Below are 24,628 nucleotides of genomic sequence, written 5' to 3'. Positions count from 1 at the left end.
TAAGTGACTTTGAAACCTAAGCACTTTTCAGCGGTGTGATCTTAGACCAGCTACTGAACCTCTCTGTGCCGCAGGGCCTCCGGCACAATGGACACAACAGCAGTGTGGTCGTAGGTGTGAGTCATGATGTGTGGAGTGCTTAGGACAGTGCCTGGCACAGCAGACACTGAGCTGATTGGCTGCTGTTATTATTTCTATCATCACGACTGTCTTCACAGGGGCTTCTTGCTCCCTGGTGGGTTTCCAGCTACAGAGAATCTCCAGGCCACAGAGCTTCAGAGAACACCCTGGAGTGCTCGAGGCTCAGTCCTGAAGCCCCAAAGGGAGCAGATGGCTTGCAGAGCAGAAAGGGGCCTCCCACCCGGGACTGACGGGCCCTGCTGGAGTATCCCACTCTCCTGTTTCCCGGCCCCAGCCCAGTGAACAGCCTTCACCACACACTCTCCTTCACACAGTACTTTCAGAAACATCTTTGTCTCAACTCCATGTCGGGGAAGTGGAGACCGAGGCCCAGAGCAGCTGTGGGGCTCCCCGATGGCCCCACAGCTGGCCACCCCCAAGACCCAGGCCCCCTGCCTGAGCCCAGCACCCGGTCTTCCCTCAGACCATTTCCAAGTCTCCTGTCTCCCCATCTGACTGCGTGACAGTAAATCATTTTAAAGACTTGGCATTTCCGAGAGGAGCTGGAAAATACCAGGCCGGAGTTCAGAGCTTGTGAAGCATCTTTCATTTAGGGAGTCCTGCTCGGCGGCTGAAAGGGGCGGGAGGGCTGGGAAATGTCATGGGGTGGAGCTCCAGCGGACCCCTGGCCTGGCCCTGCCCCTGCCTTCCCGCCCACAGACAGGCCGCACACCTGCTGACATTTAAGTCCTCTGGAGATGTCAGAGAGGAAAGCTTCCCTCCCGCGCAGGTTTGAAGACGCCTGCTATGATTTCCCCAGGGGGCCCGGGGAGGTAGCCTCAGGGGGCGGGGCCCAGGCAGAGAAGGGGGAGGCGGAGGGACTGGGGAGCTGAAGGGAGCGGAGCTTCCCTGTGAGGTCATACACAGCGGCCTTCACATTCACTGATGCATATTTAACTGAAGTAAAATAGTGTATGGCCTTCCTGGTAGCTCAGAGGTAAAGAATCCGCCTGCCAATGTAGGAGACGCAGGTTTGATCCCTGGGTTGGGAAGATGCCCTGGAGGAAGGCATGGCAACCCACTCTAGTATTCCTGCCAGGAGAATCCCATGGACAGAGGAGCCTGGGCTATAGTTCATGGGGTCGCAAAGAGTCGGACAGGACTGAGTGACTAAATAAGAACAAAACAGTGAATAACATGTAAGTTTCAGGTGTAGGGCATTATAGCTCCACATCGGTGTATGTTACAGAATAGTCCCCACTGAAGGTCCGGTTACCATCTATCACCATACAGTTGACCCTCCACACTTTCTGCCCACCCCCAACCCGGTGCCTCACTGTTAACCACCAATCTGTTCTCTGAATCAGATGCATCTTTAAATCTCCATCCCCAAGTCCAGTCTGCAGTTTCCTGGGCTTCATAAACTCTCCCCACTCAACTTGGACACAGGGACCCCAGCCTTTCAGCTCTGCTCACCACAGAGGGGATCTGCCTGGCACCACCATTACTTGGGACCTGCAGAGCTCAGCCTCTCTTTGAGCCTCAGTGGCCATGACTATAAAATGGGGACAATCATGACACCCACCTGATAGGACTGTGATGCAAACCAGGTGAGCTCATGCAGGGAAGTTAATCACGGACAAGCCTTCTGTGATAGGTTTCTACGGAGGTGGCCCACGTGATCATCCTCCCCCCTGCCAAGGGCCAGCCCTAATCCAAGGGAGCCCCACAGGAGGAAGGGACCAAGGAGAAATCATAGCTGGGGTTTTATGTTCCAGGAACTGCCCTTTATACACCTTTGTCACCACCTGTGAAATAGGTCATTGTCCTCTTCCTGAAGCTCAGAGAGGTAGGATGCCTTATGCAAAGTCCATGTTCCACCCACTTTTGATTTCCAGCCCCCTGGAGCCCTTCGAGGTGCACCCTTCTGCCTGAGCTAGCGTAACACATGCCATCTACACCCTTATACACAAGACTTTACAGTGCCAGACGGCTGCCCAAGTGCTCGGAGATTCCCATGGGTTTTAGCTTCAGTCTACAGATGGGCCTTCAGGGATCCAGGAACCCATGAACTCGTGTGTTATATTGTGTAAGCTTGGGTGCTGGGGAAACTTCAGCCTTGGAGAGGCTATGGAGCCTTCTTCAGAGTCTGCAGGGATCATGACCCCAGTGGGGTGAGGCACCCACTGAGCCCAACTCCCAGGGCTGCTGCGGAGGCTTCATGGGGCGAGTGGAAGGAAGATCCTTATAGCGCTAATGCTCTAGGCCCACGGGAGAGGCGTTGGCTAGAAGGGGAGATGGCAAACTTTCTATACAAAGGGCCAGATAGTGAATATTTTGGACTTTGCAGACCAGGACTTCCCAGGTGGCTCAGTGATAAAGAATCTGCCTGCCAATACAGGAAACGTAGGTTCGACCCCTGGGTCAGGAAGATACTCCAGTATTCTTGCTTGGAGATTTCCATAGACAGAGGAGCCTGAGGGGCCACAGTTCATGGTGGTGGCATACATACCATCTAATGGGTGCCACAAAGAGTCAGACACAACTTAGAAACCAAATAAAAACAACAACAGACTGGACAGTCTCTACAGCAACTATTCAACTCTGAAGCTACAGCACAAAAGCAGCCAGAGACAACCGGTAAATCCACGGGCGTGACTTTAACAGGAAATGGGCCCACGTGTATCACCAGCCATAGCTCCCAATCCTGGCTTTAGAAGACGGAGCCTTTCTCAGCTTAGCCCTGTTCCTTCTCTGAACCTCTGCCTGCCTCTCTGTTAATGATGCTAAAAGCAAGAAAAAGTAGAGAAAGCTACCATTTATTCAGGGCTCAGGTTGTACCCATGGGCATGAATCTGAACCAACTCTGGGAGACAGTGAGGGACAAGGAAGTCTGGCATGCTGCAGTTCCTGGGGTTGCGGAGAGTCGGACACGACTTAGCTATTGAACAATGAAAACAACAGGTTGTACCAGGCACCATTCCCAGTTTTTCACGAGACGTACTTCATTCTGCCCTCACAGTGTTTTGGTGAAATGGGTAGTATTAGTTCCATTTTACAGATGAGGAAACTGAGGCAGCAAGGCAGAATGAAATCCCCAGGTCACACAGCTGAGGTTGGACCCTGTATTCTGACCCCAGTTTTTAACCAGGACATGAGTGGAGCTGGGGTGAGAGACCTGCTCTGTCAGCCCTGGCTCTCTGGGGATTACTCTGTCTGGTCCTACAGCCAGAGCTGGCTTGGCCCCTTGCCTTTCTGCCCCTCGGCAGATCTCACCTGCCACAGTCTACCCACTTGCCTCTTTGCCCCTCCCTGGGGACCTGACATGGACCAGACTCCCCCCTTCTCATGGCTTCGAGGCGGGGCTCGTCTGAGCGCATCTGAGATCGATGTTGTACACGAGAAGGTGCAAGTGTAAAGCTGGCTAAAGAGCATAATAGAATTTATGGAAATTGCTGGCTCGCACCACAGCCCTAGCAATGATGGAGGTGATTATTAATTAATCATGGTCTTGGGGGAACAGTATCAGTGCAAGGAGTAATTAAAATGAAGCATTGTACAGTTGTACCGAATGATGATTTATGAGCCCGAGGAATTGCTGCTCTGCCCTCTCCCCTCCGGCAGGCTCAATGGGAAGGATTAACTGGACGGATTGTTTTCAACAAAACCAGTGGCTTACGGACGGATTTCGATCTGGACATCATCAGCTTGAAGGAAGATGGCTTGGAGAAGGTGTGTGAGCTCAGCAGTGGGGGGGCGGGCCAAGGAGCAGGGGCTGTTAAATCCTCCACGACAGATCCCAGGAAGAGACCCTGAGCAGGAGGGCAAGACCCCATCCAGCTGCCCCCTCGGGGCTCAACACGACCCAGTGTGGCCACTGCCTTGGCCCCTCTTGGCCTTCTCAGCCTGGAGGGGTGCAGAACCCGTGTGGCCTGGCAGATACTCAAATGATCACCCTGTCAGCAAGGGCCATCAGAGAGATGCTTAACCTGGGAAGGGCTCATGGGACAGACAGACTGTCTCTAAGTCCTCTGTCATGGGGCAGAGGGACAGACGTGTCCTTGGGTAGGAGAAACTCTCTAATAACTTGTGGACGCCTGCCTGGGGAGCAGTGAGCTCACTGTCCCTGGAGACATTTCAGGAAAATTGAACAAAGGGATTGCTTGTCTGGGAGACTGGAGCTGATTCTTATCCTTGGAGAGAGGTTGAAGCATATGGATTCTGAACTCCCCATGCTAAGCTTCTAAGGCCTCTGTGATTCTGAGAATTACAAGGAAAGCAAGCCCACAGGGCTGGCCTCCCATCCCACTACCATAGAAATGTTCGTAATGGGGCCAGTTCTGACACCTGGGAGTCATAAGCAATATTGTGACAAAGTCAGGCTGCTGGGCTGAGAAGGGGATTTAACATTAGCCCTGATTCTCAGCATTTCATCGGACCTCAGGACCAAGGGCTCAGCCACACCCACTGATCCCTGGGAGCCACCAGGGCACCTCTCCAACCCTGGGAGAGGGAGTGTATAAAATGCAGAAGTGGAGGGGCCACTCCTGGTGCCTGTGATCCTTCAGGGGCCCTTGATTCCTCTCCTATCTTCCCCTGCCCTCCCTGGTCCAGGGCTCTTCCGTGGACTTCTTTTAACACCCTACCCTGGCTTGCCACTTCTACTCCTGGACCCTCCATCCATCCCGAGTGCACACACAGATGAAGCTACCCAATGCACATCTCTGCTCTGCCCTGGCACTGGGACTCCCCAGTGCCAAGGCATTCCGCATCTGCCTCTCCCCCGAGCCTTGAAGACTGTCCAGGAAATGCCCTAGTTTCCTCTCCAGGACTAGTCTCCACTGCCCCTCAAATATTCCTCGAGGCCCAGCCACACCCCTCCCTCCTGCACCTCCAGGCCTTTGCCCATGCCATCCCTCTGGTTATAGGAACAGCCTTATTTGTCTCCTTGGTTCGTTCCCACAGACACAAACCCAGCTCTCCCTGGGTTGTACTTTGTGGCCAAGGTGATGCCATTTAGTCCTGAGTTTCCCATGGACTCGTGGGGCCACTGTGCTGGGGCCAGGTGGCCAGGGCAACCTCACCACTCTCCTGCCACTCTTTCAGCCACTTATAACACCAGTCCCCTAAAGACAAGGTACTATACCCTCTCTTCCTAAGATGATCCAGCCCTGTTGGTCTAACTCTGTTCAAACTATAGCTTACCAAGCACTCTGCCAGCTCCTATTTAGACTCCTGCAGTGCCGGGGAGCCCGCTTCCCCCTCTGGCAGGACCACTGTAATAGTTGTCACTCGAGTAACTGTCTCATTTTTGCTCTCTCAACTGTCCATCTCTGGGGATAGCCCAAAATTCTAAGGATGGCAATTATATGGCATGTATGCCACCACCTCCAACTCTCATATCGATGGTAGGCATCAGTAATTGCCCATCAGAGCACTTTTGCCGTCTGAGCCTACCCGCAGCTCCTACTAGCCCTCCAGCAACTGCAGACAGACCACAGCTAATACTCAAGAAAACCTCTCTACTATACCTAGATACTGGCTGACCTGCAGAGGCCCCACCAGAGGCTCCTGGTCACAGCCTCCCAGATAGTGGGCAGAGAGTCTCTGAAAGCTGGGTCCTCCTCAGTCTTAACTGTTCTCCGATGCCCATGGGAGATAGGGCATCAATAGCTGCTTGCTGGAGCAAGGGTTCCTGCTGGTCACCAGGCTGTCAGCCAGCTGTTTGTTGAGAGCTTTCTGCACCCAGGCCTGCCACTAGGGTCCTTCATGCTGGGGCTGGGTCCTGCGCTTGGCCCCCTTGAGAGAAGAACCTCTTTAATGCTGTCTGCTTGTTTTCTGTCCTCTGGGCTCTGGGGGGTCTGAATAGAGAAAGATGCTGCCCAGAGAGGGTGCTGAGCTCCCAAATACAACCATGCTGCCTCTCATCACTTCTCTCTCATCACTTCTGTTTACTAAGCTGGGTCATAGCTGATTCAGCCAGCTCCAGCCAGTGGCTTTGGGGGGATTAAGGCAGAATTACCCAAGCATAATTACATGTCTCTCTGCTATCTGCTTTGCACAGCTCTCTTAATGGGATGTTTGCATTCGGCCTCCCTGTTTAATTGATTAGGTTTCCTGAGTGCCATCCCCCCAGCCCCCAAGCAACTGGGCCAAGGACAGGATGGTCAGGCCAGAACCTTCCTTGAGAGGTGCTGAGATGGGCACAGAGAGGGGGCAGAGCTGGATCCCAAAGGATTTTCAAGAGACCCAGGGCTTGAGAACCATTTGTAAACTTGATCTTCCCTTGCCTCCTTCCAACCCCAGGCCTGATGTCCACAAAGGCACTGTGGGAACAGAGATTAGGCCACCTCAGCTAGAACATCTGCCAACTTTAGGTATAAAACTACAAAACAAATTGCCTTCAAATCCAGTGGCATCCACTGCCCCCTGTGAGGGTTTTCCACTCTGTCTGCCACCCCCTGAAATAGCCGCGAAGACCAGCATCCTGCCCAGACTGACTTCCTGCACAAGACACGTCTCCTTGTCCTTCCACACATGCCTAGGGAACATCTCCCTCGCTCCAGGCCCCATCCTGGGCTCTGGAGGGCATCTGGCCCCAGAGCTGGCACAGGCTGAGACCCAGTGAGTGAGCAGCTGGTGCCCAGCTCTTCCCTAGGAGGCGGGAGGCCGCCCCCCACTCCCAGGCTTGGAATGACTCTGACCCAGGGCAGGACCTGGCCCTAACACTAACTTGACTTCGTGGCATCTGCTCCAGCCCAGGCTGGCTTCCACCGTGCTCCCTGGGCTCTCCTCATATTCCTCTTCTCCCTCTGCATTTCCCTTTCATCTGGGGTGGGTTTGCCAGCAAATGGGGAGGGAGGAGAACTCAGGAGACGCGACATCTGGGGGGCTTCCTGTGGGAAGGAGGAAGGCAGCAGGGCTGTCAGAAAAGTCGGCTCAGAACTTGTCAGCGATGACGATGCTCCTGAAAGGTGGGAACAAGGTGGGACACTGTGCACTCAGCCCCTGTACTGCGTCGTCTGCCCATCCAGGTGGGAGTGTGGAGTCCCGCCGAGGGGCTCAATATCACGGAGGTCGCCAAAGGCCGAGGCCCTAATGTCACCGACTCGCTGACCAACAGGTCTCTCATCGTCACCACCGTGCTGGTAAGAGCTGCAGCCCTGCAGGAGGCCCCCTGTGAGCCGGGAGATGGGCTGGCCCTTGGGGCTAGAGGGACCCCTCCATCACCCTGCCGAGCATAGACCAGCTGACTCTTATGGGGCTGCTGAGAGGCTGGAAGATGAGGGAGGGGAGCTGAAGGAAGCTGGAAACACTGGGGGTCCCTCAGAGAGCCCCCAGAGAGAAGTTGAAACATAGCAATACTGCTCATGGTCACAGGTCAGAGACACCAGGAGATAACTGGGCTGTCTCTTCCCAAAGGCAGAGTGGGCCGGCGCTCCTGCCTGGATCTGCTTGGCCAGCCCCTGCTGCAGAGGCCTGTGTGTTTGTATCCCAGCCCCGCCTGCTCCCTGAGCCCCTGATGCCTGTGTGGGAACTGTGATGGGTGGAAGGAAGGAGGGGTGACCTGCTCTCTGCACCAGGACCTGAGTCTGGTTCTTCCAACCCAGTTCCCAGGAAAAAGGCCCTTCCCAGCAGTCCCCCACCCCAGCCTGGCAGGTGCTATGGTCATACCCAGGGAGCCCAGCGGGTGCGGTGGGCCCTCACCCGTGCCACCCCCACAGGGTCCTGACCCAAGTGCTCCTGGCCATGGCTGTGACCATTCTCCCTGCCCTCCTCCCTCCACTGCCCGGGACTAAAGAGCGCGTCCTTCTTCTGACCATTTAACCCCAAGGAATTGCTCCTGGGGTCTCCCGAGCTCCGTGCATCTTAGAGCTCAGGGTGAGCAGGACACCCAGGCAGCTGGCCTCCTTTGGCTGGCACTGTGCCCACCCATGTGCACCAGCCCCTCCCGGAAGGCCTCCAGGGTGTCCAGAGGTCCAGGACGCACACTCTCAGAGGAGCAGCACTGCTCCTGGGACCCGAGCTGGACCAGGGGGCCGCCCGGTCACAGCCCAGTGGGTTCTGACCAAACACCCTTTGAGGACAGTCTGGCCCCGGTCAGCTTCTCCTTGTAATGAAGCAAATATGTTTGTCAGGACCACGTGCTGAGGATATTCTCAACCAAAAAAAAGGAGCTCAACCCGGTTTGGAGCACTCAGATAGAGTAAGACTGTCACAGGATGGACCCTGGGAGCAGGGTTGGGAACCCCACTCTGGGCCTTCACAGCACTCAAACAAAGCTTGTCCTGCCTGCCGCCCACCAGCGGCAGCTCAGCCAGGCCCTGTGCCTTCTCTCTAGTGCCAGGTATATGCTCAGTGACTGGGTGTTGGACACCATGGAGGAAGAAGGGATATCACATTTCATTCTCCCAAGAATCCAGTGAGCAGTGGACTCCAGGGGCACTGTCAGCATCTGAGGAGCGATTTTAACCTATGAATCTCATCCTCAGCCTTCAGGCTTATGACTATTAAGACAGTCCATGCTAAAGACTATGGATAGCTAAGAGCTCTGAACATGTTGCTGATGGGGCCAGAAGGAGAAGGCTGGGGAGACACCTCCCCACCCCCTTTTGGGAGTGAGACCCCCACTGGTATCTTCCCCAAAACCATACATCCTGCCTACCTTTATTGATTTTTTTGTTAACAGAATAAAATACAAATACCAAACTATAAAACCAGTAAGTCAAAAGATCTCATCAGGAACAGGGAGAAAAGTATAAAAAATAAATTAAAGACTAAAAATAAAATAAGCTATAAAGATATATTGGACAGCACAGGGAATATAGCCAATATTTTATAATAACTATAAATCGGGTATAACCTTTAAAAATTGTGAATCATCCTATTGTACGCTTGTAAGTTATATAATAAATAAAAAAGAATAAAGCAAAAAAGATTAAAAATAAAAAGACATCAATAAAAGGAGCAAAAGGGATAGAAGGAAGAGTGATGCGCAATTAAAGGAATATTGATGTGGATAAAAATAGAAAGGATAAAAGGAGAGTTGAAGGAGGACAAAATAAAGGTTAAAAGGAAGGTAATAAAGAGAGAAATGAAAATAAGAGACGAGATTAAAAGGAAAGCTACCCAGAGAGAGGAAAAATTAAAATAAATAATTAACAGCTCCAGCTAGAGAAGGTGAAAAATGTAAAACCGAAATGTCAGAAAGCAAAAGGATAAAAGTGTGACAAAGCTAAAATATAAAAGGGTAAAAATAAAATAATAAAAAGGTGGTAAAAGATTAAAAGCGGAGCTGCATAAAATGTGAGATATAAATAAAACACTTTTCAGAAGACAAGATTAAAAAAAAAGGTAGAACTGCTATGCTCGGAGAGATTAGGAGAGATGATTAAATGAACAGAGATGATTCAGCCACAAAACAATACTCTCACGTAACAGGAGAGCTAAAGATGATACAGCAGAAGGATGCAAACTACACACCCTTCAAAGACCACAGGTGAAATTTTATTAAAGTAGCAGGAGCCTGGTTTAAAGGGTGTAAGACCCTTCCGCAGAGCAGCAGGACATTTAGGTACACCTGCAGGGGCAGAATCCCGCAGACTTCCTGTGCTCTTCTCACAGCTTTTTAGCCAATACTAGAAGCTTCCCTGATAGATCAATTGGTAAAGAATCCGCCTGCAGTGCAGGAGATTCGGGTTCGATTCCTGGGTTGGGAAGATCCCCTGGAGAAGGGATAAAGCTACCCACTCCAGTATTCTGGCCTGGAGAATTCCATGGACTTTACAGTCCATGGGGTCACAAAGAGTTGGACACGACTGAGCAGATTTCACTTTCACTTTCAGAAGCTCCTTTCAGGGCTTCCCAGGTGGCGCTAGTGGTAAAGAACCCACCCTCCATACAGGAGACATGAGACACGGGTTCGACCCCTGGGTTTGGAAGATCCCCTGGAGAGCGGCACAGCAACCTACTCCAGCATTCTTGCCTAGAAAATTTCATGGACAGAGGAGCCTGGTGGACTACAGTCCATAGGGTTGCAAAGGGTCAGACACGACTGAAGCAACTTGGAACGCACATGGGAGCTTCTTGCAGAGGCCCCAGTTGCTCACTGAGGGTCCCACCCGCAGCCTCCTGCTGGCTCCCAGCACCCCCCAGAGAAGGAGAGAAGCCCCCTTGGCCAGCAGCCTGGACACAGCTCCATCTGTCCCCCTGCCCCTCATCTGGGCAAACATGAGCCCAGCAGCTCTTGGGGGCGTGCAAGAGTGACCAGAACACAGCAGTCAGACTGTGAGGTGCTTAAGAGACTCAGACCTTTGCATTTGAGTCCTGGCTGTACTGTTCTCTAGCTCTATGATCCTGAGAAATTGCTTAGTCGATCTGTGCCTCTCTTTCCTCATCTGCAAAAGAAAGGTGATAATAACTGTATCTACTTCATGGAGTTGAAAGAATGAATGATTAAATAGAATGCATGGCACCGGGGACTTCCCTGGCAGTCCAGTGGTTAAGACCTCACCTTCCAGTGCAGGAGATGTGGGTTTGATCACTGGTCGGGGAGCTAATATCCACATGACTCGTGGCCAAAAAACCGAAACAGAAAGCAGAAACAATATTATAGCAAAATTCAGGGAAGACTTTAAAAAATGGTGCACATCAAAAAAAAAATCTAAAAATAAATAAATAAAAATAAGTAAATGGTACAGAGTGGATGCTGTCAAGTAATGGCTGCATTGGTATTATTGATTACAGATCCAGTCCCCAGTAAGCTCAGGTTTAATACAATAAGCACAGTGAGTGTTCTAGAGAAAACCTCTGCTTCCGTCCACAAGCAGGGCCCTGAACGTCACTGAAGATTGACCGCTGACCGTGGTCACAGAGGTTATCTCTGTCTAGCACAGGATGCATCATACACGTGGAGCTAGGGTTTAAATGCCTTTGAGGCCTGGCTCACTGCAGACCCCACCACTCCCTCTCGCTTACTCTGGGCTGCTTCTTATACAGGCAGTTCCTGACTGGTCCCTGAAAGCCCTGGGGTGTGAGCCACTCTCTAGACTCTCATCTCCTGCTGATACATAAGACTCCACATCCCAACCGCTACCTCATCCCCTGTCCCGGCGGAGGTCTGAGCCCCTAGCACAGACATTGTGATAATCCCCTCCCCCGAACTCCTTTGCCTTGACCCCAGACGTGGCTGCTGACCCACTTGAAGCAGACATCCCACCATCTTAACCTTATTATGCAGTGTCAGATATTCACATGGCCTGGGGGTGAGCCATGATCCAGCTCTCTCCAGCCCCGCTGCCCAGAGATCATGTGGAATTGGGTCTGCCTCTTCCCTGAGAGAAGCCCAGTCTTTCCTAGAAGCAGGACGGAGACAGAGGATGTGACACACAGCCTTTACAGTGGTCTCCAAGAAACTCTCTGTGTCCAGCTGAAAATGTCCTCGGGGTCCCCTGAAAGTCTCAGCATGGTCTGCATGTCCCAGAGCTCAGGGTGGGGTAGGTAGGGGTGTGACGCTCTCAGCCTGGGCTCTGGAGGACACCACCACCTGTTGTGTGGAGTGGCCCAGGCTGACCCAGCCCAGCTGCTCTGGGAAAAACCCCAACCCCGAGCTCGGCAGCCTCAAAGCAGGGCCAGCAACTCCCGCAGAGAGCACTGGCCCCTGCCTCTCTGGAAGTGTGTTGTCAGGGCAACGGTGCTTTGAGTGACAGGCCAGTACCAAGCCTGAGTACAGAAACATCCACCAGCTTTGCCCCAGAGAACGGGGCTGGACCTGCACCCACGCTGAGGGGGTCTCTCCTCCTCTTCTGGTCCCTAAAATCCGGATGTGGCAAGAAACACAGGGAGATGTAGGGGCTGCCCCCAAGCTCCATCTTTTCTCTCCCATCCTGAATCCCGGGGTTAGGTGCTTAGGGCTCATTACCCTGGAAACAGATGGACAGAGCCTGGACCCCGCCCTCTCTGGCTCATCAGAGCCGCAGGCTCTTCCCCCTTCTTGGGGCTGAAGAAGCAGCAGCAAGAGGCTGGAAGCCTGCCCTCCCCGCCCTCTCCTTGCCAGGCCCCAGCTTCTGCTCAGGTTTCCCTCTTCCATGAGCTCATGAAAAATTCATCTGCCCAAACCTCAGCTCACATACCGAGAAAACACACTCAGCTCTCTCCTAGGGGCCCTGCTTTGAAAGGTTCAGGGTTCTTGGGGCCACTGAAGTGAGCAGCTGTGTCGGCATGCGTATGGATACCTGTGCCGGCGTGGGGTTGGCTATACAGAGGGGTGTTTGGATTTAAACCGATGGGTGTGTTTGTGCCGTGTGTACATTGTGACCCATTTAGACTCAACTGCCAGGCAGCCTGGACCTGTGCGTCCGCTACAGGAGAGGAGAAGCTGCGGAGACCAGAATATGGGCTGGGAGAACCATTCCGGGCCAGGCTGAGGACCTTTCTGGGCCCCACCTGCTGGGAGGACCGGACTCCTAATGCTCTGCCCTGGTTCTAACTGCCAGAAGCCAAGGTCTGAGGGCCAGGGTCCTTGACCTCTGCCTCTGAGCAGGGTAGAACATCCGAGAAAGTGTGTCTTCATGCCCGTGGCATTGTGTGTGTACAGAGTGCATGCTCGTGCAGATGTGTGTTGAGATGGCCTAAGCCAGGTGGACTTGGGAACGCAGCTCTTGGGTAGCTAACCCTTGGCTCCCTGCCCCCCAAAACCCCCTCTTCCAACTCCACAGGTCCCGTCAACTGGGAGGATCTGAGCACCAGGCCTGGCTCTCATGATGGTGAAGCTCGACTAAGAAACTAAGAGCCCTAGCGATGAAAAGTCAGAAAAGGTTATTTTTCAGGACCCTTGTTTCCTGTGACTTGTTGCAGAGAAATATTACCCCTGTTCTTACCGCTGTTCTCCCAGAGCAATAGGAGAGCGTGAAGTTATGAAATTGAGGGCACCTTCACTGAGCAATCGATTAGCAGCCGAGAGAGCTTGTGAATTGGCTGTCTGGACATTTCCAGTAATAAATTGTGAAATAGTCCATGAATAAGTAGTTGGCGGAGTTCAGAATTACCCCCTAGGAAATGTTGCAGGTCTAGAGACATTACTAAGGCGAGCACCATTTTAATGCTCTGGGCTTTGGCTGTTAAATATGTATGCCATCCGCAAAGCACTTCCCGAAATTAATGGCATTTTACAGCTGCTCCGAAGGCAGCGTATTTATATGGAGATGTATAGATTCTGGGGCTTGGTGGCTTCACAAATGAAGTGCTAATTTTAGAGGATAGGGCCAGGGAGGGGCTGAGAGATAGGGTCAGGAAGTGAGCCATCTCAGGGACCTTTCTGGAAATAGTTTTCCGCTGCTAGCTATGATTTTTAACCTTTGGTGGCTTTGGGCATGGCCTCAAGGCTGGAAAGGTCGCTGCAGTAACAGGCCATGCAGTGCACAGAAAGACAATTATGATATTCATAATAATAATAATATTGCAGTTTATATTTGCCAAGCACTAAGTGCTTTTCACAGATTAACCCATGTAATCCTCCCAACAATTCTGTAAGGTAGGTTCTATTATTATTCCCATTTTACAGAAGGAGGTCGATTTCACTTAGCAGTCTATGTGTGGATGGTGATTCTCCTGGCAGAGAAGTTGCCTTCTCTTTAATTTGTTCCTGAGCTAACAGCAGGGCCACCTAGTGCAGCGGTGTAGGCAGTTCACTGCGCAAGAGCTTCTGACCTACAGTTGAGACAGGATTGAAATCTCTACCCTGGCCTTCTCCCCAGGCCCCATGCTGGGGTCCCAGGCAGCATGGTCCACACTAGCCTAAGTCCCCTTCTCTCCAGGCAGGTCCAGCCCCTTCCCCGGCACCTCCTAGACTCTTTCCTCCAACCTTGTGAGCTGCCTACTTGGTTGGAGGCAGGGATGGGGGTGCTTGAGACTTAGCATGGACTCTAATCAAAAGACCCAGATTTCCACCCAATTAGACAGCAAAGTGGTTTTCTCAGAACCCCTTAGATGTACAGACACTCCCTTGCCCTTTCTCTGAAGCATCCCAAAGGGCTGTTGAAACTCTAGAGTGAATCAGTCATGGGGTGGGATGGGATTTTGAGAACTAGTGTTGCCAGGGAAACAGGGCCAGAGAATGAGCCCATCTTCTGCAGTGGGAGCCTGGCACGAGGCTGCTGGTGGGTTTCTGCACCTGAGGACCCCTAATGAAGGCCCTTCAGGTTCAGCCAGCTCCAGGGGTCCACAGTGGCAAAGGAATGACCTCATCCTCTCATCACCACTTGAGAGAATGATGTGCTTAGTCGCTCATTCGTGTCCAGCTCTTTTGCAACTCCACGGACTGTAGACCGCCAGGCTCCACTGTCCATGGGGATTCTCCAGGCAAGAATACTGGAATGGGTTGCCATACCCTCCTCCAGGGGAATCTTCCCACCCCTGGGATCAAACTTAAGTCTCCCACACTGCAGGTGGATTCTTTACCATCTGAGTCACCAGGGAGGTGCCTCCAAAGGAGATAAGTGCTCTTCTTGTGGGTCCAAGGACATGCGCTTCCCAGAACAAGTGTGTTCTGTCAGCCAACGATTGTCACCCATCAGCTGAAGGCTTGAGGCATTCGGACAGATGAGGGTGCAGAGGTGGCTGAGGGGAGGGTTAAGGTCCAGAAAGGCCAGCGAGCTACAAGCAGGAAGGACTGGACCTGGACTCCATCTGACTATAGTTCAACTCCTGTGTGGCCTTGGGCAACTTGCTGACCTTCTCTGAGCCTCAGTTTCCTCATCTATCAAATAGGGATAATGTCACCTGTCTTACAAGCTTCAATCAAACGGCTTATGAAACTGTTTGTCAGTGCCTGACACACAGTAGGAACTCAGTAAATGACTAGTTTGCTGAGTTGAGCCTGTACACTGCAGTTCCTCACTCTGTGTATCTCATGCTAGACAAGGTCAACAGCTGTTTTCACCATTTTCCTGTCTCTGTTCCTAGTTATTGGGCTTCCTGGGTAGCTCAGCTGGTAAGTTCGATTCCTAGGTTGGAAAGTTCCCCTGGAGAAGGGATCAGCTATCTACTTCAGTATTCTTGGGCTTCCCTAGTGGCTCAGACAGTAAAGAATCCACCTGCAATGCAGGAGACCTGAGTTCAATCCTTGAGTTGGGAAGATCCCTGGAGGAGGGCATGGCAACCCACACTTGCCTGGAGAATCCCCATGGACAGAGCAGCCTGGCGGGCTATAGTCCATGGGGTCACAAAGAGTTAGACGTGACTGAGCAATGAAGCACAGCACATCCCTAATTATTCTTTACAGGGTTGTCAGTGTATATTTCTAAATGAGAAATCAGACAGAGGTGGGCCCTTTGAGAGCCCATTACTGGCTCCCCATCACCTTGGAGGGAGGGAACCTGACATGGGACAGCTGCCAGGTGTACTGTAGAACCCAAGCCACCTCCTGAGGACCCCTCTGCCCACTAGGGAGAGGCACCGTGTGACTCAGGGCCTCTGGCACAGTGAGGTGGTTAAGAGCTCCCGCTCTGGGATTATACCAACCTGAGTCCAGATCCTCTCTCTATGGCAGCTGAGTGACCTCTCACAAGTCACCTTGTCTTCACCAATTTACTCTCTGCATGTACAGGATGAGGTTATTAGTATCTATCCCAGAGGTTGAAATTAAGACTAATAAGGTGATATCAGCTACCTCCACTGAACCCCACTGCTCTGCTGGGCTCTGCACTGGGCCCTCCACAGGCACCACTTCATCTGCTGGTGTCTGGCCCGTCCACATGTAAATGCAAACTGTCATAGTTATCAGGAATCACCAGCAGATCCTAATGCTGGGGACTAGACCCTTGGAAAGAGAGAAAGGTATCAGGGAGCGGGTAGGTGTAGTCTTTTTATGCAGGAGTTGGGGGAGATGGGACAGGCTTTCCCCTGGTGGCTCAGATGGTAAAGAATCTGCCTGCGATGCAGGAGCCCTGGGTTCGATCCCTGGGTGGGGAAGATCCCCTGGAGAAGGGAATGGCCACCTGTTCCAGTATTCTTGCCTGGAGAATCCCATGGACTGTAGCCCGCCAGGCTCCTCTGTCCATGGGGTTGCAATGAGTCAGTCGGACAAGACTGAGCAACTAACACTTTCACTTACTTTCTTGGGGGAGCAGTCAGAAGAAACTCGGAGAAGGCGTTCTGGAGCAGTGTGCTCACACTTGAGCAGACGTCAGAATCCTCTGAAGGGCTTCTCAAAGCACACATTTCCAGGCCCAACCTAAGGGTTTCTGATTCATTATTTCTGGATGGGGCCTGAGAATGTGCAATTCTGACAAGTTCCCAGGTGATGCTGCTGGTCTGGGGACCACATTTTGAGAACCATCAGCCTGTGTTAATGGTGCAACAGAGAGAAAGTGAGATTCAGAATCACAGTCTTGAGTTCAAATTCCAGTTCCACTAGCTTCTAGCTCTGTGAACATTGGGACAATCAAATCCATAAGGACCTACTAAGTTCTGCATGCATGTCAGTAGGTGGTCATCTGTGAGGCACTAACTTGGCTTTCCCTCTCCTGACTTAGTGGGCCATTCTTCTGAGCCACCCCCAAAGATGGCTTAGAACACACTTGCAGAGGCCTCGGCCCAAGCTCTCTGACCCCAGGCGGCCCTGTCCCACCCACTCAGCGTCCATCAGCCCCTGTCCTCTCTGTCCCCACAGGAGGAGCCCTTCGTCATGTTCCGGAAGTCCGACAGGACCCTGTTTGGGAATGACCGGTTTGAGGGCTACTGCATCGACCTGCTCAAGGAACTGGCCCACATCCTGGGCTTCTCCTACGAGATCCGGTTGGTGGAGGACGGGAAATATGGGGCACAGGACGACAAGGGCCAGTGGAACGGCATGATCAAGGAGCTCATTGACCACGTAAGTGGGGTGGGAGCACCATGGACAGGGCCGTCCGGGAGGCTTGGCCAAGTCCTCTATGCACATCAAGACGGGGCATCCTGGCAGACCGCAGCCCCGGGGCAGGGGAGATGGAGACAAAGGAGCCATTGGTACAGGCTCACCCGGCACATTCTAAACATTACCTGCCCTCCAGCTCAGGGCCTTCGCTTTCCAGAAGCATTTTTCTATCCAGGGCCTGCTAATGAATGCAAGGACATGATCTGTACCCCTTATTTCTTCTATCGTTTATCCTTACAACAATGCAGTGAGATGGGTACTGTTATTACCACCCATTTAACAGATGAGGAGGGTAAGGCAGAGAAAGATGAAGGCTCCCAGCTAGTAAGAAGTGGAGCTGGGACTGAGAGAGTCTTTTGGAGGCCCTCTGCTTATGAAAGCCCTGGGCTCCCACGTCTGCAAAGAGCCATCTGACCACCAGACCCAGGGTTCATGCAGTCAGTCTTTTCCACCTGAAAAGCATCAGCCAGAAGGATTATTGTCACTTTTCCTCTCCAAGTGCAGACAGGTAGCCTCAGGACCTTCTTCAGTTAGCCCTCTTGCCCCTGTCAGAGGGGAGCCAGGAAGAGAAGGAGGGTGGAACTCAGAGCTAGAAGGCTCAAGTAGAGCCTCAGTGGTGGAGTCATTTCCTCGGCCCTAGAAAATGAGTCCCCCAGGGAAGGCTGGTGGGAGAGGCTAATGGTCAAGAGAGTGAACCCAGTCTGGACTTGATCCCTACTCTTCCACTTACTAGCTGTGTGCTTCTGGTCAAGTTTCTTAACCTCTCTGCTCCTCAGTTTCCTCATCTGTAAAATGGGAATGATAATAATGGCCCTCCTCCCCCACAGGCTGTAGTGAGGACTAAGGTCACATGTGCGCACTACACAGTCAGCGCCGTGTCAGTCCTTGCTTGTATTATTTTAATCATTATGGCTACTCCTTTGAGGCGGGGAGAGGGCTTCAGGAAGTCTCTTTTTCTCTCTAAGCTCATTTCCTACCTCAACAGTGAGAATAATGATGCCTGCTCTGCGTTCTTCCCTGCTTGTTGGCGGAGGTGACAACTGGTGGGGAAGCAGCTCCTAGACAGTGGAATTCAGTCTAACCGGGAGGGAGGGGTGTTGTCACCATTATTAGTAATAACTGTAATTATTATGGAAATTAGTCAGCAGGCCCCAGAGACATCTCCATTTATCGGCTCCCCCCTGAGCGTTATGAGTGGGGCTCTGGAGCGTGGGGCTCTGGGTGGGATCTGAGCATGTCATTTGCAGAAGTGAGCTGGGCTGGGGAGGAGGGCGGGATCCCATGGACAGTGGAGGCCACATTTGGAGGGGAATAAGGCTAGTGACGCTCTTGCCATCCACAGCATCCCCAGCAGCCCAAGAGCTCTGCAGAGCCATTTGCAAGGGGGAAGACCAGAAAACCTAGCAGCTTCCAAGGCTGACCCTCAGCTGGAGGAAAGAGGGGGTCTTGTTCATGGCCTGCATGCAGCCTAGTATCCATCAAGACCATGGGCCCTGACGGCACATGCAGGGACCTTGTTAAACCCAATTCCCTACAATTGATGAGCCTATTAATCCTAGCTTGGTGCCACTTTTAATAACATCATAACCATTTATTAGTGTCGTCAGATAATTAGTCTTCTCACTAGCTCATAGAAAGCGTGGCAAAGGCTTGGCAATATTATTACTTCCTTATTAGGGATCTGAACGCAGATGTAAAAATGATGAATGCCCACCTTTGCAAGAATCTGCCCCCTGAGGGCCCTTTGGAGGCCCTGGGTGGAGCCTCTGACCAGCAGGACTTAAAAAGTCCTTCACTGATACTCTGCTCATCTCTGTCCATGCCACAGGCCATCCCAGGAGACAAGATTATGCAGGAAGGTGGGGGATCTAAAGGGTGTGTCCCCCTCTTGCTCACATCCTCGCCTTCCTCCGAGTTGTCTCCAACTACGGGAGCAAAACAGATGATTGGACAGAGCAGTGGTTTCTCCATCCATCTCCTGGTCTCTCAGATCACCACTGTTCCCATCTCCACTGCCCGCTCTCTCTCACTCCCCACCCCCGCCCCACCCCCTTTGGAAGTCTCCTGCTGGAATCCATGCCTTAAATTACTCCCACGTGTTTTAATGTCTTTGGAATCCAAGATAGATGGGTTCAAATTCAGGGTCCAGCACATTTTAGCTGACAGTAGGAAAGCTATTCAACCTCTCTGGCCTCTATTTCCACATCTAGGAAGTGGGAATAATAAGTCTTCTGCCCAGGGTTCGTGGGAAGATTTAAAAATGCTTAACCAAGTGCCTGGTGCTCAGCAACTGTGCAGTGCACAGGACTATCTTACTCCTCACCATTTCCTCCTGTCTAAAGTATGTACGTGCGTGGCCATGATGATAGTGAGGGAGTCTGCCCCTCAGCCATGATCACCCTGGTGGGCTACAGTGACCCGGGATCTGGATCTTGCCCCTCTGAATCTAAAAAGGAGACTCAGGGAACTGACTCACACTGATCAGAGTCACAGGGAATCGAGGCACACTTGAGACATCACCCGCTTACAGCACTGGAGACCTTTCCCGACACCTGCCATCCAGAGCTCCTGTTCTAGCACCAGGTGCCTGGGGTCTTGCTGGGGAGTATGGAGACAGAGCTCTAAGTGTGGAAAGCCTGGAACCAAGAGGAGAGACTGCTGCTGCAGAAAGGGGCAAGAGATGAGCCTTGAAGGGCCTTGGGTGCTACAAGGCACAGTTGAAAGATGTAGAGCAAGGGAGTGACATCAAATTGGGACTTGTGCTGCCAGGTGAAACGGAGCCAGTCTGGAGGCCATCCCTGGGACCTGGGTGAAGGAGAGCATGGTGGCCTTCAAGGATTGTGGTCAGAAAGGAGAGAAGTCGATGGCACAGAATGGAGCCATGAAGGTAGAATCCATGAGGTTGGCAGTTGACTGGATGAAGGAGGAGAAGGGCAGGGAGGAATCAAGGACATGGTGTGAAGTTCTAGCCTGGATGGCTGGGGAGGGAGTGGCATCATCCCCAGAGACACAGCCTCCTGGGAAAGCAGAGGATCCAGGAGAGGTTCTGACATCATGTTGGGATTGGGGTTCCTAGAGGCTTGGGTTCCAGCCACAAGGGTTCCTTCCTGTGGCTGGACACTCAGAGCGGGGATTGATTGGGAGAAAAGAGAGGAGGGCTGGGGGCAGGACCCTGAATGGTGAGAGAATGGGATGAAAAGGAGGCCTCCACAGGATGCCCACTCCTGCAAAGCCAGAGCGGAGGGAGGAGAGCCAGGGAGAGTGGGCAATGGAGCCAAAGAAGCAAAGAGGCTGCTGGGAAGGTGTGGGCACAGGGTGTGAAGCAGCAGGTGAGGAGGTGGAGGCAAGTGAGGATGGACCTGCATCCATGGGTTAGCATGAGTGCCATCTCCCAGGAGTACAGGTCAGCCCAGCACAGGTTCTGTGACCACCCCGGCCTGGCCTCCTGCAGGCTTTGTGCTCAGAGGCCAAGGAGTCCTGTCCTGGCTGCTCTACCAGGCCCTTGAACAGTAGGGGAAGGAGAGGGAGCAGGAGCCTGGCCTCAAGGGGAGGCCTGAATGCCCTCCAGCCACAGGAAGCTGTTCATTCTTTAATCTTGAAATTGTTACATCTCACTATAGTATATAAGGCAGTTTGCCTGGTTCATGGAAGGGGCTGGACCAAAATGGGTTTGGACCAAGATGGATAGGAGTGGTCCTGGGTAACCCTGATGTCATCCCTTCCCCTGTGAAAGAAGTAGCACTGCCCAGATGTGATTCCCCATAAGACGGAGAGCAGAGCAGGGGAGTGGCGCAGCTCCACGGACCCATGTCCCAGCCCGACTCTTCTTCTGGACAGACAGTGCCTTTGGATTATACTGGCACTGCCTGCACCTGGCGTGGGGCTGGGCTTGCAGAGCAGGCGTTGATGGGTGAAGGGCGTGTGAGTGAGCATGTGGACTGGCACGCCTTCCCCAGAGACAAGGCTGTGGGGTCATGACTACTGAGCCTCCCATCCAAAGTGTGTGAGCGGAGGGTCTAGTGTCAAGGTCGTGACCCCATCATGCACTGTCTCCTGCCTCCAAAGCAGGAACCAGATCTTGGTTCTGGCCGGCATGCATTGGTATTAGAAGGAGCCCCAGACTCCTGTTTGGGTGGCCGGGAAATTCTAAGCCAAGCCACCTCCTTCAGACTGGCCAGTGCACTTTGAAGCCAGGCATGCTGGGACCTCACCTGGGGCAGGTAAGAATCCTGAATGAGACAGAGCCGGTGAGGGCAAGGAAGCAGATGGATGAAAAGGTAGCCTCTTATCAGGGTATCCAGGTTGCCCAGAGCAAAGATTGAGGCAGTCTGAGGAAGCTCAGGATCTACCTGCGGACGACCAGATAAGCAGGTGAGGGAGGCAGGAAGGACTTGGGCTCCATTGAGATGCACCCCAGGGCTGTCAGCTGGACTCAGCAAGCAGAGACCAGCCTGGAAAGATGTGGAAAGAGCCTGGCAGGAGGTCAGGGTCTAGACAACCAGGTGTGAGAGAGGACAAGAAGCAAGGTAGCAATAGAGCTGCAGGGGCAAGGTGGGTATTGAAGAGAAAGTGAGGTCAGAGGGAGCAACGGGAACAAGCTAACCCTCCTGCTGAGGACTGTTCCTTCATTCTTTCTGCAAAGCTTTATAGAGCCCTGTCTCAGCCTGGGCTCCTGGGGGCGGGGCCTGGGCTCCTGGGGGCGGGGCCTGGGCTCCTGAAGGGCGGGGCCTGAGGAGGAGGCTTAGATGCCACTGGTGACTGAGTTAGAGGGTGTGATGCTGGGGAGAGTCAGGGCAGGGAAGTGGAGCAGAGGGGAGGGAAGGCCAATGCAAGGATGTCAGATTGAGCTGGTCACCACCGAGTGAGACTAATCCAAGTCGGCACCCCAGAAAAGCCTGACAAAGCGTGTCTCAGAGCCATCTCTTGGGGTGAAGGGAGAAGAGGAGCAGGTGCATCCACTGGCTCCTGACTTCCACGCATTTCTGGGTTTAGCAGGGCAGGCACGGGAACCAATCAGGACGCTGCCGGAGCATCAACAGGAAGTTGTGGGGCAGGGGTGTCTGTGTGCAAGAAGTGCTCAGGTAGACAGGAGGCGAGATGCTGTCAGCTTGTGCCTGTATGAGGCTGGTGGTGGCCAGAGGGTCTGACCTGGTGCATGAGAGGGGTGAGCCAAGCACAAATGATGTACCGGACCCAGGGCGGGGACAGGAAATGTAGGAGCAACCAAGGTCAGCGTGATCCCTGCCCCTCTAGGAACAAGCAATGAATCAGCCGAGTTAAATTTCATTAAAATTTTGATCAGTGCTACAAGGGGGAATATGTATAGGGGACTTTGGGAGTATATAGCAGGAAAATGACTCAGACTTCCCTGCAGAGGTGACTCTTGGAGCTGAAACTTGAAAAATGAAGGAGAGATATTCAGGGCTTGGATGTGAGTACTGACCTGGATGGGGGCACTTAGATTGCTGAAGTTTCTGCCCTCGTGGGGGCCTGTGGAGTGAGCAGTAAGTTTCCCCAAGCGGACCCTGGGCAGACACCAGCCTTGCAGATATGCAGGCGGTAGGGGAGGGGGTATATTCTAGAGATGGAAATGGAGGTGTGGTGTATCCCCCATAGAGTGCCACAAAGTGGGGAAAGCCAGCTGAGCCGTCCTGAAAGACAGCCCTGCAGGGATTCAGGAGTGGGCCGTTCTCCCAGGCCTTGGAAAGGCACAGGCTTCAAGTCTCACTCCTGGGCGTCCATCAACTCAGGAGGCCTATGTGTGAATCATGGGTACACAACTCCTCGGTCAACACTTAGGAATTTTCTAGCACCTGTCCCATCTCTTTAGATATATACAGGCTTTTATGAGGTTGTTGGCAGCTGCATTGCTGATTGATAAGTGCAGCGCTGGCCGGCTGGAGGGACATCAATGGACACTGCTCGTGACTCAGGGCACCCTCCTGCAAGAATGGCGGTGCACCAGGCCCCAAGAGAAGGCTCACTGGGTGACCTCTTCTAAACCTCAGAAGGGGAATCCAGCCAATGCCTCCTTTGATCAGGTTATTGATTCATTTGTTTATTCAGTTAAGTCCCATGCTAGGTGCTGTGGATACAGTGTGAACAAAACAGTTAGGATCCCTTCCCTGAGCCTCAGGATCTTACGTTCTAGGAGGGGAAACAGGCAGTAATCTATGACTGTGTGAATAGGTGTCACTGTTCTGTGAGAGGAGAGTGGTAAGTGAAAGAGCTTCCCTGGCTCCCAGGCTGGGGCCCGGGCTGAGAGATCCCGCCGAACGGAAACCAGTGGGAAGCTGATGATGATCCATCCCAGGAAAGCCTGGAGGAAAGTACTGGAGACTTGTGAGAGGTGAGGGTAACTCAGGAAATGCCTTTCCCATGCCCCTGGCTGGCAGCATTCAGAGAGATCCAGGAAGGGGGTCTGGGTCATGTCTAACTCCCTGGCATGCAGCAGAAGATGGCACATGAGGGGCAGAAGGAGGAGGGGCATGGACTTGGGAGGATGTCCCCCAGTAATAGCCACAGCCTTGAGACTATGCCCTCGGGCCTCCCAGCTTCCAGGTAGGCTGGCATATGTGCCAGGAAGATCTGGTCTCACAGACACACCACCATCGCCCTCCTGTGTCCCATCTTCCTCCTAACTGGGACAGAGACCTTGTTTCTGTCCTGTTTGTGTTGAACCCAACCGCTGTTTACAAGGCCGGGGGCTGTCACTGAGGGTGCCATGGAGCTGAAAACGTCGCTAGGCCCTGACTGAAGAGGGCTGTGAGGACAAGTGAGGGCCATCAGTGAATGCTCAGGACCACTGATGGTCATAAGAAAGGTTGCCGTTAAGGGCAAGGACGCAGCGCAGCATCCAAACTCTGGAGGGAGGCTGGAGAGAGACAGTCAGGACCTGGCAGACTGGCAGGGGTCAGCATGGCCTCAGAGAGAAGGGGGATGCTGAACAGGGAAACAGGCCAGAGCTCAGCCCACAGGCTGGGAGTAAGGGCTGATCAGAACTCTTGGGGGTACTTTGATGCTAAGTCTTCCATCAAAACCATACTGAGCCCCTTCTTTTTGCCTGCCTTGGTACTAATCCTAGAGATGCCATCAGAGTGTGAAGTAAATGTAGCCCCTGCCCACTTATGTACCAGCAGAGGAGCCAGATATCAAGCTGCTGCTGCTGCTGAGTCGCTTCAGTCGTGTCCGACTCTGCGCGACCCCATAGACGGCAGCCCACCAGGCTCCTGTGTCCACAGGAATTTCCAGGCAAGAGTACTGGAGTGGGGTGCCATTGCCAGTGACTTACAAATCAATATTCAGCTGTGTGAGGACCAGTGCAGGGGCTATGGGAATGTACAACTCAGACCTCACAACCTGTAGAGGGAGGGGGCTCCCTGTCCCTAGGTCCTTGGGCTTGACTGGGCAGGGCCTGTCCGGGCGGACACCACCCTTAGGGCCCTGTGGGATGGGGAAAGAGAACCACTATAGATAGGAGACGGAGCCATAGCTCATCCTTCCCCAGGGTCCCTGTGGCTACGAACCAGGAGGACCGGCTCATGCTTCCTGGAGACAGAGGTGCAGCATGGTGCCTTCCGGGACTCAGGAATCAGC

The 24,628-nt window shown here is 52.9% G+C and overlaps 1 protein-coding gene across 1 annotated transcript in view; it reads left to right on the top strand.

Annotated features, from left to right (window-relative positions):
• GRIK3 (glutamate ionotropic receptor kainate type subunit 3) overlaps positions 1 to 24,628 on the top strand; it is a 99,212-nt gene that overhangs the window by 33,030 nt on the left and 41,554 nt on the right. Inside the window, exons 7-9 of the mRNA XM_069586700.1 lie at positions 3,745 to 3,852; positions 7,155 to 7,268; positions 16,790 to 16,993. Coding sequence (XP_069442801.1) covers positions 3,745 to 3,852; positions 7,155 to 7,268; positions 16,790 to 16,993 — 426 coding nt within the window. The remainder of the gene's footprint in view (positions 1 to 3,744; positions 3,853 to 7,154; positions 7,269 to 16,789; positions 16,994 to 24,628) is intronic.

This window comes from Ovis canadensis, chromosome 1 (genome assembly GCF_042477335.2).
Source record: "Ovis canadensis isolate MfBH-ARS-UI-01 breed Bighorn chromosome 1, ARS-UI_OviCan_v2, whole genome shotgun sequence".
In the NCBI taxonomy this organism is placed as follows: Eukaryota; Metazoa; Chordata; class Mammalia; order Artiodactyla; family Bovidae; genus Ovis; species Ovis canadensis.
This window is presented reverse-complemented; position numbering and strand designations above follow the sequence as displayed.